General features: G+C 43.2%; 2 protein-coding genes across 4 annotated transcripts in view; one reads left to right on the top strand and one right to left on the bottom strand.

Annotated features, from left to right (window-relative positions):
* The window catches only part of ZC2HC1C (zinc finger C2HC-type containing 1C), an 11,740-nt gene extending 5,335 nt beyond the window's left edge, over window positions 1-6,405 (top strand). For both annotated transcript variants that reach the window (XM_059373718.1, XM_059373717.1), the window contains one exon: window positions 2,869-6,405. In XM_059373718.1, coding sequence (XP_059229701.1) covers window positions 2,869-3,132 — 264 coding nt within the window. In that variant the 3' untranslated portion in view covers window positions 3,133-6,405. The remainder of the gene's footprint in view (window positions 1-2,868) is intronic.
* A 102-nt stretch (window positions 6,406-6,507) lies between these two features.
* NEK9 (NIMA related kinase 9) overlaps window positions 6,508-19,186 on the bottom strand; it is a 36,859-nt gene continuing 24,180 nt past the window's right edge. The window contains exons 17-22 of one of the 2 annotated variants that reach the window (XM_059373715.1): window positions 17,664-17,834; window positions 16,835-16,894; window positions 13,764-13,966; window positions 12,497-12,658; window positions 11,057-11,266; window positions 6,508-8,984 (exon numbers count right to left, since the gene is read on the bottom strand). In XM_059373715.1, coding sequence (XP_059229698.1) covers window positions 8,862-8,984; window positions 11,057-11,266; window positions 12,497-12,658; window positions 13,764-13,966; window positions 16,835-16,894; window positions 17,664-17,834 — 929 coding nt within the window. In that variant the 3' untranslated portion in view covers window positions 6,508-8,861. The remainder of the gene's footprint in view (window positions 8,985-11,056; window positions 11,267-12,496; window positions 12,659-13,763; window positions 13,967-16,834; window positions 16,895-17,663; window positions 17,835-19,186) is intronic. The other variant, XM_059373716.1, reaches the window with a different exon arrangement.

Here is a 19,186-nt window from a genome sequence, read left to right as displayed (position 1 = left end):
TGCTGCGGGTTAAGCTTTCACATCTCCTCTCCTTTTACTTTTCTTGCTGCGGGTTAAGCTTTCACATCTCCTCTCCTTTTACTTTTCTTGCTGCGGGTTAAGCTTTCACATCTCCTCTCCTTTTACTTTTCTTCTTCCCTTCTCCTTCCATCATGGTGGAATCACAACTTTGGGTTAAACCAGTAGTCAGCTTTTACATTATAATAACCATGTAAATTTTGTTCACTGACGAGTGTATAAATTCTGCCTCTGCCCACAAGAAACTGGAATTAATAGCTGACTCATATTTTCATTTGCTTGGGTTTCCTACATACCTGTCTCTAATTATTTTTTTCCTAAACGATCCAGCTGATGTCAGACACCTGTTAGTGTTTTTGTAAATGCTCAAACACCTAATCCGTCAGTTTAATTTTTTTTTTTTCCCTATTCTGGAAACTTCCCTCCCACCACTCTTTTTCCTCCTGCACCAGTCTGGACTGGTTATTCTCTAGGCCTGGTGCAAACCTGTTGTTGTGGGGCTTCTTTTTGCTCCTCCATGTTGAGTCCTGTTTCCAGCTTCTTATGTCCTTTTTCTTGCTTTATTCCTTGCTTTGCTGAAGCTTTCAAGAAACGTGCATGGGCAGTGTATTTATATATATAAATATAAACATAAACATAAATATAAATATGTATGTCTCAGAATGAATTAAAATATCCGTACAATAGGCTTATATTTGATAGATGATTTGACCAGGTACTGAATTCTAGGTAGAAAATGATTTTCTGTTTTAACTTTTAAGGCATTTTCCCTTTTAGCGTCCAATGTTACCGTTGAGAAATCTATGCCCTATTGCTTCCTGCTCCACTGTATGAAACCTCTTCTGGTGTTTCTCTTTTTCTGAAAGCCTACAGGATTCTCTATTCTGAAATCCTACAATGATTGTGTTGGCTACTTGGTAGATAATTTCAATTTCAAGAGCAGTGACCTTAATTCTAGGAATGCTTATTGTGTTACTTATTTAATAATATCTTCTGTGTGATTTTTCTATTCTTTTTGGCACTCTTTTTGGTCAGGTGTTGGACTTTCTAGATTGGTTTACTAATTTCCTAATCTTTCCTACTTTCCATCTGGATCTTTTTTCCCATTCTGAGCAATTTTCTTGATATTTTACAACATTTCTATTTTTATTTTTAGCTATCACCATTTTTTAAAGTGGTCTTTATTTTTTTTTAAAGATTTTATTTATTTGTCAGAGAGAGCGAGCGAGAGAGCGAGCACAGGCAGACAGAGTGGAAGGCAGAGTCAGACGGAGAAGCAGGCTCCCTGCGGAGCAAGGAGCCCGATATGGGACTCGATCCCAGGACTGGGATCATGACCCGAGCTGAAGGCAGCTGCTTAACCAACTGAGCCACCCAGGCGTCCCTAAAGTGGTCTTTAAAAAAAAGATTTTATTTATTTGACAGAGAGATCACAAGTAGGCAGAGAGGCGGGGGTGGGGGTGGGGGAAGCAGGCCCCCTGCTGAGCAGAGAGCCTGATGCGAGGCTCAATCCCAGGACCCTGAGACCATAACCTGAGCCGAAGACAGAGGCTTAAACCAGTGAGCCACCCAGGTGCCCTAAATGGTCTTTTTAAAAATAAAGACTTTTATGTATTTATTTGAGAGAGAAAGAGCGAGAGCAAGTGATCAGGGGGAGGAGCAGAGGGAGAGAAATGAGCTTACTCCGCACTGAGTGCAGAGCCCAACATGGGGCTCAATCCCATGACCCCGAGATCATGACCTGAGCTGAAATTAAGAGTCGGATGCTCAATCGACTGAGCCACCCAGGCGCCTCTTAGCTATCACAGTTTTTATTTATAATAGTTCTTTCTGGTTCTCTGGCTTTAAGTTTTCTTTTACCTCCCTTCTTGTTTCCTGAGAGTGAGTGAGAGAATGTACCTGTTTTGGTTTCTCTCATTAGAACTTGACTCAAATATCTGGTGATCCCAGGCAGTCCGTTCCTATTTAAGCTTAAGTGGGGCTTGTTTTTGTTGTTATTGTTTTAAGGTAGTACTTTTTTTTTTTTTTTTAAGATTTTATTTTTGTGAGAGAGAGAGGGAGGACACCTCTCTCTCTCACAAAAATAAATAAAATCTTATTTTATTTATCTCAGAGCAAGAAGCCCATTCCCCTCTGAGCGGAGAGCCTGATGTGGGACTGATCTGAGGACCTGGGATCATGATCTGAGCGCAAGGCAGATGCTTAACCGACTGAGCCACTCAGGCGCCCTGAAGTGGGGCTTGTTGACTGGAGGCCTTCATATTAGGGTTATCAAACAGTGAGCCTTTTCACTGGAGTCACTCAGGGTCGGCATCTAACAGCTTTTCTCTCGACTGCTTGGTGCACGCAGAGAACTCCTGTCTCCTATGAGGGTGCCAACGTGTTTGACGTCCTGGGAGCTGTATGGGGGAAGGAGGCCGACAGCGCCATAATTCATCACATATACCTGCACTTAATCCCAATTTTCAGCCTCAGTATTACCCTGTTCTCTACTATGCCTGGACTTCCCGAGACTGAAACCTGTCTGGTTCGGTTTCTCCAGAGGACAAACCCGTTCTCCCGTGAGAGTGCTCAAAGTGACCGACACTTGGGTGTGCAAGATGGGAGAGGGGCCCAGGCACCCAGTTTATTCCCGGCCCTGCACCTCTCCCTCTCCGCTGCCTGTGCGATAAGCACCTGGCCCTTAGCTCAAGTGCTTCCACTCTGGCAAGTCCGCTCTGCTGCTCCTTTCCTGTTCTCTCTGATCTGGCAGATAAACACCCTGTACATTTCCTACTGTCATTCCGATGAAGACTCGGAAGGAGATGTGGTAAACGCAAGTTGACTGACCCGTCTTCCTCCCCCTTACAGGCTGAACCTCCTCGGAAGAGCAACTGGAGACAGAAGCACGAGTCCTTCATCCGTACGCTCCGTCAGGCCCGAGAGGTCCAGCAGGTAATTGCCAAAGGTGGAAACCCTGCAGATGTGCCTCCCATCCTGCCTGCAGAAAATCCGGATTATATTCAGTGTCCTCACTGCAGCCGCCACTTTGCTCCCAAGGTGGCCGAGCGGCACATTCCCAAGTGTAAGACCATTAAGAACCGGCCTCCACCTCCAAGGAAGCATTACGGTTGAGCAGACAGCAGTGGGAGCTGCAGAAGGCTCTGCTCTCATCAGCAGTTAATGGGAGTAGAACAATGTGATGCATAACAGAACTAAAACTTCCACATCTCCCCCATATGCCTGCAGAGCTTAAATCAGTGAGGAGAGACCCATCGCTAAGCAGCAGGAAGCTAAAGGAAGCCTCAGCTTCCCAAGAAATTACCACCTCAGGCTGGTGCGCCTTGTTATTGGCCTGGGAATGGATGGGCAAAGACTCTCAGTGTAGTGAGCGGCCCACAGTAAAGCGCTCTTCTCACGAGGCGGGCGTGTGGTTTGTGCTGAGTGCCTGCCTCTGCTGTGCCTTTCTGCCCCTGCCTCTGTGCATGTGCCTGTGGTTCCTCTTAACACTTCTTGCCCCTGCAGAAGAGTTCTGAATGAATCTCAAGTTGCTACATGAGATTGAGCTGGTGTCAGAGGATCATGATCTCCCTGCCCCCCGTGGCAGGGCTTACAAAAGATAGTATGATTTTGCTGTAAGGCAAATGGAAAATTACCCTTGACCTCGGTGATGTGTGGTGCTGACCGAAAGCCAATACCAGTTTGTAAAGGTAGGGTGCCAGTATATCCTAAACCCACAGTGGTGTACTGTGCCATAAAGGGAACCTCATCTTTTTGTGCCTTGCATGGTAGGGCTGGGAAAGAGCATCCCGTATGCCCCAGGAGTTGCTCTTTGCTAATGGACTGCATATGTTCTCCCGCCGCCCCCCCCACAAAAAATAAAATAAAATAAAGAAAGAAAGAAAGAAAAAAGAAGGAAGGAATTTCAGTTTCAGCTCTTGCTGGCATTCTGCTTTGAGATCGGGTTGGGTATATGGCCTTTTAAATGCAGCAGCAAAGTCTACCATCAAAGCAAGCTGGGACATTGCCAAGTCACCCGTCCCTGCCCATTTTACCACAGCGAACTTCTCTTTTAGAAAGTAAACTTTGATGAAAAAGATACTGGACTTTTTAAAGTTTTTCTGTGCAGCATTGTGCGTACTGCACGTAGTCTTCACAATGAGACCTTCTTTCAATGGGTTTTGGGGACTTTGGGGGGCCTGGGTGGCTCAGTGGGTTAAGCCGCTGCCTTCGGCTTGGGTCATGATCTCAGGGTCCTGGGATCGAGTCCCGCATTGGGCTCTCTGCTCAGCAGGGAGCCTGCTTCCCTCTCTCTCTCTCTGCCTGCCTCTCCATCTACTTGTGATTTCTCTCTGTCAAATAAATACATAAAATTAAAAAAAATTAAATGATAAAATGGTAAGTCCTAGATTGGTCAGGTGGGAGAAGTGATCAGGTAATGCCTGTTGGGGGTAATCAGTTCAGACAGGATGAAGATAGAACAGATCTGAAATAACAGTAGGATTATTGTACCGAGAGCAACACTCAAATTGTTGGTTTAAAATACTGCAGAAAAAACACCCAACCTGACAGGGGCCAAGGTGACTAAGCAGACAGTAAAACCTTATTTGCTAAGAACAAATGACCACTCGCTATAGCTTTTCCTCTGCAGCTTCTGCTAAAAGGCTGGGCTAACAGATCAAACCAATTAGGACCCCAGCCTGAAAAAAATGTACATACTTAGAAAACACAACATAATGACTTGCTTTATGCTTCTAAATTTTTGCAAAGAAAAAGAGGGATCACAGAATGGGGCCTTTGGCTGGCCATTTGAAGAAACCTCACACACACGCACTGGATATTTAACCCAATATATACATTCCCCAGGCAAGTCTAGTGAAGTGCAGACTGTAAGTTTCACCCTTGATGGTAAATGCAGATGGCAAGAAGGAGCTGCGGCCAAGGCTGCAAATTGGTAGCCTCTGGACTGCTTTGTCCTATGGGTTTGACATACACCTGACATTTAAAACCTGGGATATGGAGAATCTCTTGAAAAGCTGGAAGTTCTGGAAATATTGGGCCAGCAACCCTACAGAGCTCCTTCAGATGGGCTGACCACATCTATTACCAAGCGCTCCCCACCAGCCTGCTGCACCTAGTCACCTTTCCTGCCTGGCCCCAGGGGCACTCAGGTTTGGGATCCCTGGATGATGGGATTAAGTTCACAGATCAGGGCCCTCTGGGGAGAACAAATGTATGTGTGGGGAGTGCCTTCTACAGACACAGGAAGCAGTTATTCGTTCTTCTATTGCGGGAGAAGTGACACAGTAGTGCCTCAGTGTTTGTTCCCTCCAATCTCAACACGCATAGGCCTTGATTAGGTTAGGGCAACTAGGAAGTCTTTTAAATTTAGCTGGATCTGCTCTTTGGGAAGAGGTCAGAACCCTTTTACTCTCTAAGTCCTTTCCTGGACAGCGGAGGATGACAGTGGGTAAGGCTGCTTGGTCTTGTCCGTGGGTGATGCGTCTTTATCCAAGAAGCTTCAGTACAAGCAAACGTTATAAATTTTTAAAGTTTAAAAGGTTAAGCAATGGGGAAAATATCTCATGGTGAAACTCATGTCATATGAAAGTATATGCAGACGTGCTGAAAAAGTACTTCTTAACAGCAGTGTATTTAAGGCCGCATGGTACCTTTTGGCCAACATTTGCTTTTGGTCATTAATTTATCATTCTTCACAACTACAAAGGAGGAAGCAGAGATGTGATATAGTGTTTTTCTCTCTCATGTTCCTGATTCTGTGAGGTTTGGTGATCAGCATGTTTATTTCCATAGTTAATCATTGAAGTAATAAATGATTTTTGGCTTTGTGGCAGGAAGGAACATGTTTTGTGGTCCTGACTACAGCCCAGTCTGCAGGACTTTAATGAGTAATACTTCTTTGGAGGCCCAGGGATACTCATTTGAAAGAATTTATTTATAATACATCCTTGCTCCAGAGCTGTTCTTTCTGTTATGAATGTTTCCAAATATATGGCAAGTCAAATGAAATGTGAGTTTAAGGCTGCTTTTAACTTTAAACTTCAGTGAAATTATCAGCCAAGATAAGGGGTAACTTGGCTGTGCTATGCCAGGGAGACCAAAGAGTGTTCACCCTCTTAGAGGGAAAACGGTTTTGTAAACATAGACACACATAATCACTTGAAAAAGCCCACTGTGACTGAGGAGGTTAGTACAAGAAGTGCTCCTTCCTCTTCCAGTGGTTCATTTTTTCCCCTCCCTCTGCATCTTAAGCACTGTATTTGACAAGTTTGGGGGAAAAAGTTGTAGCAGCAGAGATGATTCTGTTAGCAAGAAAAAGAAACTGGAAAGGAAGCAAAGATTATGTGTGCAAATGTGCCTTGTGTTGTTTCAGTTACAAGGTCTTTTATTTATTTAGAGAAAGACTCATTGAATCAAAGATTCACGAAAGCCTAGTATCTGGGTGTTTCATCCCCAGTGACTAAGGTCCATGTGCAGGCACAGCACGGATTGACAGTTTAAATGTTTATTTAAAACAGAAATGCCAAACCACTCCACCCTCAACCTTTCAAACATCTGGCTAACAACGAGCTAGTTCTTCAGCAACAATGTCAGAGCGGAGGAGTAACTCAGGTTATACGATAACTCAAAAGCAATACTACTGGGAAACTCAAAACACCTCGCGCTGCAGAAAGAAGCAAAGCAGGACAAACTTCAAGAGAATTAGCTACAGAAAACCATTCAAAGGCATCTCTGCTGCCTAACCTTTCAGTTTTTATCTAATGCACGGCCGCCACCTTTGAACTGGTTTCTGTTTGCATAGCTGTTTGGTGGGAGAAGTCATGTGGCTGTCCCAGGCACAATTGGGGAAAGTGCAAATTGTCTCTAAGGCACAGAACTTAGATTCTCAGCCAGATCAACAGCAAACGAGACTTTCTGAGGGAACATGTTGGAGAAAAGGAGCAGTGTTCCGCGGCTAGAGAACGGCTCCCTGGGAACAAGAGCAGGGTTCTTCCCTCCCTTCCATGCTCCCTTCCATTCCCGTCTCAGCAACGTGCCCCTGTTCCTCAGTTTCACAGCAGAAGCAATACTCAGGATTAACACCCAAACTGAGCCTGCCTCTCAGGCCTGCTGAGATGGTGAGTATGAGGGATACAGGAACGTGAAAAGCCAGTCAGTCCTTAAAAAAAAATCAAAGGTGCATTTACATGATGAACCAAAACCCACTGCTGGGATTTACAGCAAACCCCAAAGTCCCCAGAACTTGTAACTTTAATCTGGGGTTGGCCCCTTCCCTTATTTTAAGAAAAGGCTTTAGTGATTACGTTAGTACCATTGTACTAGGCTTCCCAGAACTGAGAAAACAATGGGAACATCAAACCAAAGAAGATCCCATTGAACAGAGTTGCCCATCCCCAGCCATGGGGTTTTCCCCAAGCATCAGCCTTTATCCCATCAGTTTTAGGGAAATGGCAAAATTTCCATTGCACAGGTCCTTCCAAAATACTGAAGAGATATCAAACATTCATTTTTTGGTTTGGAGAAAATGAAACAAAAATTAATTTAGCGGATTCTAAGGAGGGAGGATGGGAGGCTCACCAAGGCAAGTCCTATGACCCACAATACTACAGGAACATTTTGTAAGCCTAGGTGAAAACACAAAACTCACATCCTTCAGTGAAAACCATCAAGAGCTTTGAGGACCCTCTCTCTTTGGGAAAGCTAGCTTGCTCCTTGACTATAAGGACAGAATGACTACGGGATTGGAACGGAGCTCTCAGCCAAATTCCTTTCACTTGGCAGCTTCCGCCTGTTCTGTTAGGCTTCAGGGACTACCAGGTTTTGGTGCTGGCTTTGGGCCACTCAAGTAGGAAAGATGATACAGATTCACTGATATGGCTTCATAAAACACCAAAAAGAGACTAATACTGACTAGACATACAGAAAGGGAGTGGGTAAGACCTCAAGAGCCACGAAGGCAGAGGCACTCTAGACCTTCCTAAAGATACCAAGTAGAGGCAGCTAACGGAGGACCTCTCTCCCTCCTGGTTTTCTCTTAAGGCCATTCCTGTTGCCCCACTGACTCAATTTTCTAAGAGACACCTCACCTTTTAGAGGTACCTTCCAGAATCAGGGAATCCTACGTGCATCGGCCGCAGATGGCAACCCCAGCTGTGTGACGAGGAAGGACCCTAACGTTCTTTCTCTCTTCGTCACTGAAGACATTTTAATCGACCCTCAGAGGAAAAGAAATCTAAGCCCACTTTTCCTCTTAAAGCATTTAGCTGCGCTAAGTAACTGAACTTTCTGAAAACAAGCCCGAGATTGACTCCAGCAAACGTATTTTCCCAGACTCAGGGATCCGGAGAGGGCTTGACCGCTTCACCACCCTCCAGATGAGCCTGTGTGGGCCCCACTTGGTTCCAGCCCACTCGAGTTTCACACTTTTCCCTCCTCCACCCAGAGGTGCAATGCCTGGTGCTGAACTCCCAAGGCAGCTTCCAAGTACTGGTGAAATGATAAATGGGATATAAGCTGCTACCAGCAAAATTAAGGTGAGCATTGTGTCTCCTCTTCGAAGGTGGGATCACCAGATGAGGTACAGAGCTGCTGTTGCTATGGCAGCCACTGAGGACAAAGCCAGGGCCATGGGGCCCCTCCATTCTCCAAAACAAAACCACTCCTAGATCCTATCTAATCGGCAATGCCACTCTCCAAGTGTACGCGGAAAGTGCTTCAGAGCCTCCGCCTTGCACTCCTTGTCTGCAAGTGAACAAAGCCAGGAAAGCGCGCTCTGCATTCAGTGAGTGTGCTGTGAAGTTCTTTGGATCCCAGTTTCCTGGAGGCCATACAGGCTCAGGAGACTAGAGGCTGGGTCGACAGGAGTCTGTTCCCAGAAGGCACCAGGAATCTGAATCTAAGTCAGGCTTTGGATCCACTTCCATCTCTTCCTTTGCGGTCTGAGTTCCTTTGGAATGCATCCCCACCTGTCCAAACAAAACAGTCCCACATTAACGATACTGCCACCAGTCACAGCGGTTCAGGACTAGGTTTTCAACACTGACCTCTAAGGATCTGTACCCGCAGTTGTGTGACAAGCTCCTGATACTACCTCAGATAATACTTTAGTAACACTACTTTAAATAAAGTCCACACTTTTACACCTGCTGCAGGTAGGATGATCAACTGTTTGCCAGGACTGTAGGATGTTCTGGAATGTAGAACTCTCAATTTTATTTTATTCTATTTATTTTATTAATTATATATTTAAAATATTTATTTGAGAGAGAGACAGAGATCATGAGCAGGGGGGAGAAGGATAGGGGAAGGAGCAGATTCCCCACTGAGCAGGGAACCCGATGTGGGACCATGACCTGAGCCGAAGGCAGACGCTTAATGAAATGAGCCACCCAGATGCCCTAGAACTCTCAACTTTAAAACCAAGACAGCCCTAAGCCAAACAATCCTCCTGTGTGCTATAGCTGCCAATCACCCCATGCTTACCTCAAGTGAGTATATTACTTTACAAAGTACTTTCACAGACATGATTTCATTTAATTCTCAAAACAGCCATACCAGGCAGATGGTATTATTTTCCTCTTTTAGGCAAGAAACCAGGACTCACGGAAACCACGTAATTCTTCCAGACACATAAAACTGAAAATGGTAAAGCCAAGGGTTGCACCTTATTTCCCTTCCTGGTTCACTCTAAATAGAGCAATACCTGGCTTTTTGAAAACAATACACATGGGGCTCCTGGGTGGCTCATTCGGTTAAGCATGAGATTCTTTGGCTTGGGTCACAGGATGGAACATAGCATCCACGGGCTCTGCGCTCAGCAAGGGGTCTGCTTGAGAGTCTCCCTGGCTCCCTCTGCCCCTCTCCTCTTCGCTTGTGCTCTCTCTCTAAAACAACAATGTAAACAGCAACACCTGGGAAATATTTTAACAAAATATATTTAACTTAAATCTAATCAAGCCTTGAGTCTAACTTCCAGTTTATAGAAATGACATGGTGACAAAAGAACAAGTTAGATAACAAGAAAACAGAGGACAAATCCAGAATGTGACTCATTTTGTTAAGCAACCCAACCTGCTTCTTCAACTCGTCAGTGCCATGAAAATTTAAAGGAAAAAAAAAGTGACAGTAGTATAGGGAAGTATTCTAGATAAAAAGAAACGAGACATAACAATGTAGCAGAAAGCCTTGAATGGATTCTGATCTCATAAAAACAGTTACAGGAGCACCTGGGTGGCTCAGTGGGTTAAAGCCTCTGCTTTCGGCTCAAGTTATGGTCTCAGGGTCCTGGGATCGAGCCCTGCATGGGGCTCTCTGCTCAGCAGATAGCCTGCTTTCTCCTCTCTCTGCCTGCCTCTCTGCCTACTGGTGATCTCTATTAAACAAATGGAATCTTTAAAAACAAAAACAAAAACAAAACAATTACAAAGGACAATTTTATGGGCAAACTGGGAAAACTCTACTATCAACTGGGCACTGGATGAAAGCTGAGGTAATAGCATAAACTGTGTTATGTGTGATAATACTACGGTGCTTATCTGGGAGAATGAACGTATTTTTGGGTGTGTGTTAGAAAGTATTTAGGGGGCCTATGTCATGACTTTTATACTTTATTTGAAAATGGTCTAGCTAAATACTAACACACACACACACACACATACCCCCATATAATTTAAATATAGATATATACCCCCACATAATTTAAACACACATATACACACATTTAAAACAAACAACATGTTAACAACTGTTGAACCTAGATGGTGGATATGAGTGTTCACTGAACTGCAATGATTTGTTTTTCATAGTAAAAACTGAAAGAAAAAATAAGGTAACAAAAAACAGTGGAAGTCAGGTGATGACAATGATTTAACCCAGGCACCCAAACAAGGCCCAGGGCTGCTGGGATTAATTACAAAAGTTACCTCATCAAAAGACAGGACTTGCAAAGGAGTAGGTCTATTTTAGTGTCTACTGGTGTTTTGTTTCTGTGATTCTTCAAACAGAATTAGAAATTGAATTATTCTTTTAATGCTCTCACCTGCTGCCCTCCTTCTAATTTCTTGTTCAGCTTCTGTAGTTGAGTGAAAATCTGGAGGTTTTCTTGCTGTAGCTTCTGTTGCTCAGCCAGACACTTTAACACCAGCCCCTGCAATCTCTCAACCTCCCTCTGCAGAGTGCTGCAGGCACAGGTAGGAGGTAATGGTGCTGTCTTCCCAGCGCATGTTGCTGCAGGATTCAGCTGAGGTGGCTAAGGAGAGGAGGAAGAGGTCATAGGCAGTTCTGCCTGGATGCCACAGCTCCCCAACCTCATCTTCCCCTAAATGCTATCAGATTTTACTTTTAAAGGAACAAGATAAACCATACAGACACACAAAGTAAATGCAACAGGAGCAGAAAGCGCTGGGATTACAACAGCACCTGGCTCTAACAGAACAGGGCAGAAGAAAGCTCGATGCCTCAGGCTCTGTTATGCTAAGGTAAAAGAACATTTGTCTGTTTTGGAGAATTTCACAAAATTTAAAGTGCACCGATCTCCACTGAAAATGCTGAAGTGGGGGAGGCCTGCTTCAGTTTGGAATGAGTCTTTCTGATTACGGTGAGAATACTGTGATCCAAAGGGTCAATATTCATAAAATGTAGCGGACCACACTTTAGGAGACAGTGGAGAGGTATTCAGTAAACAGGACTGCCAAAATAATTCAAGAACGCTAACTGACAGACAAATTAAACACTCACTCAGAAGTTTCAAAGGCTTTGTTACATCTTTTCTAGTCTGGATTTCTCCCCTTCTACTGTACTTTGTTTACAGGAAGGGTCAGCAAATGATAGCCTGTGGGCCAAATCCGGCCTACCGATTTGTTTCTGTAAATGAAGTTTTACTGGAACACAATTGTGCTCATTCATTATGTATTATCTATGGCTGCTTTTGTGCTGCAGCGTCAGAGCTGAGAAGCTGCAGCAGAGACTGGATGGTCCATAAAGCCTTTAATAATTACTATGTGGCCCTTTATAGAAAAAGCTTGATGACCCCTGGGGTTTGCCTGTGACTGAGGCATTTACCACAATTTGATTTTTACCAAGGTTAGGCACACATGTGTAGCTCCCTCGCTGCACTACAAGCATTATTTCTTACTCATATTCAGAGCCTCCCATCCACACTAGCATTGTAAAAAAACAAAACAAAACAAAACTAGATTTGAATTATGCAACCTTAATATTGGTACTTGAAGCAGAGAGAAAGAAAAACAGTCCTCTGTGTGGAAAGCTGTTAGCCCATCAGAAATGTGAAAGGGTCAATACTTTTTTCCAAGGCAAACTCAGTTAAGCCTAGGCTTTAAGCACTACTGAACAGACTGCCTAATGAGTGGAGACAGGGCAGTGGGAGACCACGGAAGCTAGAGGAGATGGTGAGGCCAGGAGAAGTGGGGACAGCTCTCTGCCTACTTAGTTGTGACTCAGAGGCAAAAAGCTCAGTTACCCAGGCTCCTGCTGGGGGCTTGTGTTCTGAAGGAGCTTCAGAGGCCACTTTGAGTCCTTGTAGCTCTTCATAGGGCAGGGTATCTTTCTCAGATTCTGAAAAAGCTGCACTTAGGGGAGATGGGCTGTCAGGCATGGGGATGAATTCTGCATTTTCCAGCTCCTATGTGTAAGAGAGAGAATCTCATCAGTTCTGTTGGAGCCGTTTATTTCCGCCCCCCTTCCCATTTTGCCACAGCTTTCCCTCTGTTGTGGCATCAGCACCCTCTAGTGGGAGCATGACAGTTGTGGGTTCGAACACAGCTCACTGCACCTGTCAAGAGCAGGCCATGCCTTCCTCAGATGAGTAACAGTGCTTTGAATTCAAACTCAAATTGAAGAACGCAATTTGGAGTTTGTGGCACATCTCCCCGACACACTTACTCTACACGGCCTATTCAGTGAGTTGGGGAGCTGGAAGGTGATGACAGGCCACTGGCCAGGCTGCTCAAGGCTGAGCTGAAACCTTAGACAGAAGAGTTGTGCTGCTTCCTCCATTCCTACCCCTAACTGTCTATCGATTTTAGTTGTCCCGTAAGGGCAGCTTTAAATCTCTAGAATCTTTTTTTTTGGTAAAAATTTAAAATTTCATAAAGTACAAATGCTCACTGTAGAAAATGAGAAAAGTACAGACAGGAAAAACAACCAGCAATTCCATCACTCATAGATAAACACTATTAAAATGAGCAATACTGTTTTCAGTCTTCATAGCAGACATCCTTCTATGCATTATATATTTTCCAAGAGAATGGGGTCCCACTGCAAAGGTATTCCATCTTTTTCTGCCCAGCCATATATTGTAACCAACTTTCCATCCAAATAAATATACTCCATTTTTATTGTCTGCACTTTAACTCTCATAACCCATCTTTAAAACATCCTGACTACCCCAAATCTTACTTCTACAAATCACAGTACAAAATCTCTAAGCTTAATCTTTGCATATATGCATTACAAAAACTGCCTTCAAGGAAGGTTTTCTTAATTTACTTACATTCATGTCAAGTACTACAGATATGAGAACATTTTGTGTGTCTCCTTGTCAGGAAGAAAAAAAGGTTTAGAGATTTGGTAACTTTGTTCTAGGTGGAAATCAGAAGACTCCACGCGATGCCTGCTGTAGAACACCTGAATAGGGCATGGGACACAGAGAGATGCTGACAGTTCCTTTCAAGTTGTTGCAAAGGGCCTGATGTTTTATTGAAGATAACCTCTGCCAAAGGAATTACCTTTCGAAGCCAGCCAGGGCAGGAGCTGCTGGCCCCACTACTGATCCCCATGGCCTCCGTGGGACTGACTAAACCTTCCATTCCTCGGTCTGCTTCCATTGTTCCTCGGAAGCCTCCACTCGGATCAGGAGTTTCAGATTCCTGCTGACTGTCCTCCTCTTCTCCCCCACCGCCGCCGCCTCCTGGGCTAGAGCTCTGAACTACTAACAGATACACAGCACAGAGAGAGAGAACCTTGCTATGCAGCAAGAAAGATTTATAATCTTACAGCCCTGGTGACCCCCGGGGAGCTTCCTAGAGTCACATGATGTAACAGTAGCAGTTTAAGTCAGATATCTGGGACTAAATTTTTAGCTTTTACACAAGGTATTATCAGTATCTTCAAAATGATAATTCACTTCTACATCCCAAAGTTACTTATGTCTATGTTCACAGCAGATTATCAAATCTGAAAGCATTACTGAACAGTTGCCCCAACCATAGCTCACTCAGTCTACCACCCAGGCTTTAATAGATAATCCAGACTCCAGCATTTCCACCGCGGCTCATCGAGGTTTCACAGAAATACAAAGCTCTTTCACATTTCAGCCAAACACCTCTTAAAGCTGCCAGATAAACTTTCTGGAGAAGTCTTTAACCATTCAATTCATTAAGTTCTTTGATAACTACTTGTAAGAATTTTTAAAATATGGCTGGTTCTTTTCTATCATGCCGCATATTCCAAGTTACCGTCATGAAATGAAGACTAGCTGATGTGTTGTCAGAAAATGAAACAAAATATGGGCCAGATTTTATATATATATATATATATCTTTGGCCCATATATATATATATATATATATATTTATAAATTTTTTATATGGTATATATATATTTAAAAAGTAAAGTTACCAAAGCTAAAAAAATAATTGCCCGGTATATGCTCAAGTTAAACGTAAAGGACTACTCTTGATCTCCAGCTCTAGTGGCTCACAGACTAACTGCCACACTGATCCTGTTGAAGCAGCAGAACCACAGATGCCAGCAAAAGCTGAGGCTTGCTTTGTTTTTTGTTTGTTTGTTTGTTTGTTTTTAAAGATTTTATTCATTTATTTGATAGAGAGAAATCACAAGTAGACGGAGAGGCAGACAGAGAGAGAGAGGGGAAGCAGGCTCCCCGCCGAGCAGAGAGCCCGATGCGGGACTCGACCCCAGGACCCCGAGATCATGACCTGAGCCGAAGGCAGCGGCTTAACCCACTGAGCCACCCAGGTGCCCCAAGGCTTGCTTTGTTTTAAGTGGCTTTTAAAAATCTGGTTACATTTGAAAAATACATAAGACTACTTTTAACATATGTGTAAGTTTTGCTACCTAACAAAATAAAAACATGAATCTAGCACTAGAAGAACTAGAATTGTACTTTCCAATATGGTAGTCACAAGCCATATATGGCAATTTAAGTTTAAATAAAATAAAAAGAATTTAAAATAAAATAAAATAAAAATAAATAAAAAATAAAAAGTTCAGGGGCACCTGGGTGGCTCAGTGGGTTAAGCCACTGCCTTCGGCTCAGGTCATGATCTCAGGGTCCTGGGACGGAGCCCCACATTGGGCTCTCTGCTCAGCGGGGAGCCTGCTTCCCCCCCACCGCCTGCCTCTCTGCCTACTTGTGATCTTTCTGCCAAATAAAAAAATTAAATTAAATTTAAAAATAAATAAATAAAAAGTTCAGTTCCTTCAGTAGCTACTTTTCAAGTGTTGGACAGCACGCAGAATATTTCCACTGCTGCAGGAAGACTTATCGGACAGTGCAGAACTAAAATATTACCGTATCGCATCTGCCTTGTGAACGCCTTCCTTCTCCGGCCTCCTACCTAGACCTAACTACTGATTTAATTCTGTACTTACCATTTCTTCTTTAAAAAAAAAAAAAAAAAAAAAAAAAGGCCATCACATATTTATGTATCCTTAAGCAATTAATTTGGGTTGTTTTTGAACTTTATATAAAAAGGCATATAGTCTGCTGCAAGTTGCTTTTGACATTTCACATTCTGGAACTATTCATAGATGTTCACTTCTACTCTTCTATAAGACTCCACTGGACGATTGGAACATACTCAACCAACAGATATATACTGAACCTTCACCATTTGCCGGGCACTCTTTGAGGCAATGTGGATAAAACTGATGAATAAAAAAGACAAAAATCCCTGCCCTTATGGAGTTTACATTTTCTAGCCAATGGATATGTGCTTTTAATCTTTTTTTTTTTTTCCATTAAATACTGTTCCACCAAAACAAAGCTGTAAAAGAATTGCTGCATTTAGCAAAAAGATGTAACATTTGTGACAGATACTAACATGCACAGATAAATGCTGAGCAAGAGATTACTAAAGGAAACTCATAAAAGGTATGATGTATGTGTGTGTAAGTACAGTACAAGTCCAGATCAGACACGCAACCTTCTTTTTCGGGAATTAATCTGCTTTTATTCTGGGTCTTTATCTGCTTTGATTCTACAAACTATCAGAATCCCAGGTTCTGAGATACCAAAGAGTAAAAGGTATCTTAGAGCAAATAGAAAACCAAAAAGGAACATAAATTTAGTTTTCTGGCATAGTCCCAAATAACAGAGAACCATGCAGAAAGCAGCTAAAGGAAAACTATCACAGAGTTTTGGGCTGCCACACTGGAAGTTTAGACAACTTTTAATTCTGAGAGCCTGTTTTGAAGGACTATTTCTATAGACTGGAATAACCCCATGAATATGGTAGAAGTAAGGAGCAGATGGAACCCACAGCCCCTAGCATGGTAAGGAAAGGAACAATATATAAGCCACATTACAGCACTGGGCAAGCCACTTCATTACTTCCATATGCCTGGTTGGCAAAGATGTACGCTCCCTCTGACCACAATGTAATAAAAGTCGTAACTTATTGTGAAATCCACCAAAATATGATCCTCTCTCCTGATCACCGTATTTCTCATTTCCCAAAGATATTTCCTATTTCCCTTTTTTGGAGACTACATGGAATCCAACCTAAAGATCCACAGTGCAGAAAAAGCGCTGGTGCCAAGACATTGCTACTTACCAGTTCTGATCGATAAGCCGCTGCTGTTGGACCGGATGGTCTTAGAATTCAATACTTTCTCTGAGGAAAAATATTCAGTAGGTAAGCACTGTAAAGAGCTAGAGGCATGAACAGTGAGAAGACCAGAATAGGGAGTTCATCTGCAAGAAAAGATCTATCCCTCACACCAGGTAACTTTATAATTACTTATTTTTCTAGATGTGAAAGTGCCACTAGCTACTCTAACTGTATTCACTATGTAGAACAGCAATTCTCCACTTTAACTGTTCTCTGGAATTACTTGAGAAGCTTTAAATAGGAACAACACCTAGGTCCCACCCCCGAGATTCTGATTTAATTGGTCAGGGCAATGGATGTCTTGGGTCATTCTAATGTGCAGCCAAGGCTGTGAACCACTGATCTGAAAGAATGGACCTGGAGACCCTCACGCAGGCTTTAATCATTTAGTCCGTAACAGAGTCATCTTTATGCAGGAAAGAGTTATGATTTCATTTCTTTTTAAAGGTATCGTGCATGTTTCTCCCAACACTATGAACACAGACAACCAATTAATTGGTGGACAACTAGAGATAACAATTCTATAGCAAAGGAGGCTATAGAAGCCCAAAGTTATTGTGTTAAAAAATGGTCAGAAGGTGGCAAACAACAAAGCTCAGGAAATGACAGTGTTCTGTCCCACCACCAGGTATGCTGCCACTGTTGTAAGACTTAAAGGAACAGCCTCTTTTCTTCAGGACACTTCTGTTTCTAAGGATGTGACCACCAGAATCTTAGGTGTGAGTCTACCCTCTGCCAAATCCACCCCAACCCTCACATATGAAACCCTTACCAACGATGAGAATGGTGTGCCAGCCACGGCAAGAAAGGTCTGGGACGTGATGCAGAGATCCAAAAATAGGCCGAGGCCATGAGGTGCAGATATCAGAGCCATGTGGTCTTTCCGTGGGGGTCATTGCCAGGCGACCATTACCACCATTGCCCCAGGCAAAAATGTGATTATCTAGGGGGGAAAAAAAAAATCAAACAGCAGACAGTTTAATAGAAAACTAACTTCCCTACTCTTTGGATTCCCCATCTCTATGTCCCAGAGTTAGATTTTCCACTATGAACAAACAAGGGAAAGCTGTTTATTTCCCTAAATAAACCTGAACAATTTCTGATGCCAACCTGGTAAAAATGACCACTTCTCCCATGTACTGCCATCCATCCATCCATCCGTCCACCCATCCACTCATTCAACAACTTCTTTGGTCATTCATTCAAATATTAATAAATATTGGGCATCTACTTCATGACATGCACTGCTGGAAGTACAGGAATAGAGCAGTAAACAAAACGAAGTCACTACCCTGTGGAACTGACATTTTAGTCAGAGGAAACTGATCGATCAACTATATAATACTTCCGGTAGTCATAAAAGTTATGAAGGAAATTAAATGGTAAAGAAAAGTGGAAATAAAGAATAATAGTGGGGTTTCATTATTTTAGATAGGGTAGTCAGAGAAGTACTTGTTGACACTTGAACAGGGACCTGATTGAAGTGAGAGAGAAAGAGCACGTGGATAGCTAGGGAAAGAGTTTTCCAGGCAGAGAGAACAGCAAGTGCAAAGGTCCTACGTGGGTAACATGAGTATCATGAAAATAAGGACTATGAAGACCCCTGCAGCAGGAGCAAAATAAAGGAGAAGACAGTGGACAGAGAAGGGGTCAGGAGGTAGACGGCCCATGCAGCCCACTGTAATGACTTCGGTTTTTACTGACTGAGATAGGAATCCATTACAAGTTCTGAGGAATAGGGGGCGCCTGGGTGGCTCAGTCAGTTAAGCATCTGACTCTTGGTTTTGGATCATGAGATCAAGCCCTGCATCAGGTTGTGTGCTCTCAGGGTGGAGTCTGCCTGAGATTCTCTCCCTCTCCCTCCGCCCCTCCCCTGTTTATACACTCCTCTCTTGCATGCACACGCTCTCTTTCTCCAATAAACACAATTTGAGAAAAAAATTCTGAGGAGTAATATTTAGGTACTTAAAATGACCCATCAGGCTACCATGAGGACAATCAATTGTAGGGGACCAAGGGTGGTAGCAGGAGACCAGTTCTAGTAGTGAAGATGGTGGGAAGTGGGTCAGATATATTATGAAGATAATCAGGAGGGTTTGCTAATGTAGACATAGGGTATAGAATGAAGCTGCCATTTAGTGACATAGGAAAGCTGTAGGAGGAACAGATTTGGGCAGAAAAAAAAATCAAAAGACTATAATAAGTTTGTCTGAAATGCCTGTAACTTCCTACCAAATCAGAACACTTTTTTTTTTTTTAAGATTTTATTTATTTATTTGACAGAGAGAGATCACA

This window comes from Mustela nigripes, chromosome 13 (genome assembly GCF_022355385.1).
Source record: "Mustela nigripes isolate SB6536 chromosome 13, MUSNIG.SB6536, whole genome shotgun sequence".
NCBI classification, from domain to species: Eukaryota; Metazoa; Chordata; class Mammalia; order Carnivora; family Mustelidae; genus Mustela; species Mustela nigripes.
This window is presented reverse-complemented; position numbering and strand designations above follow the sequence as displayed.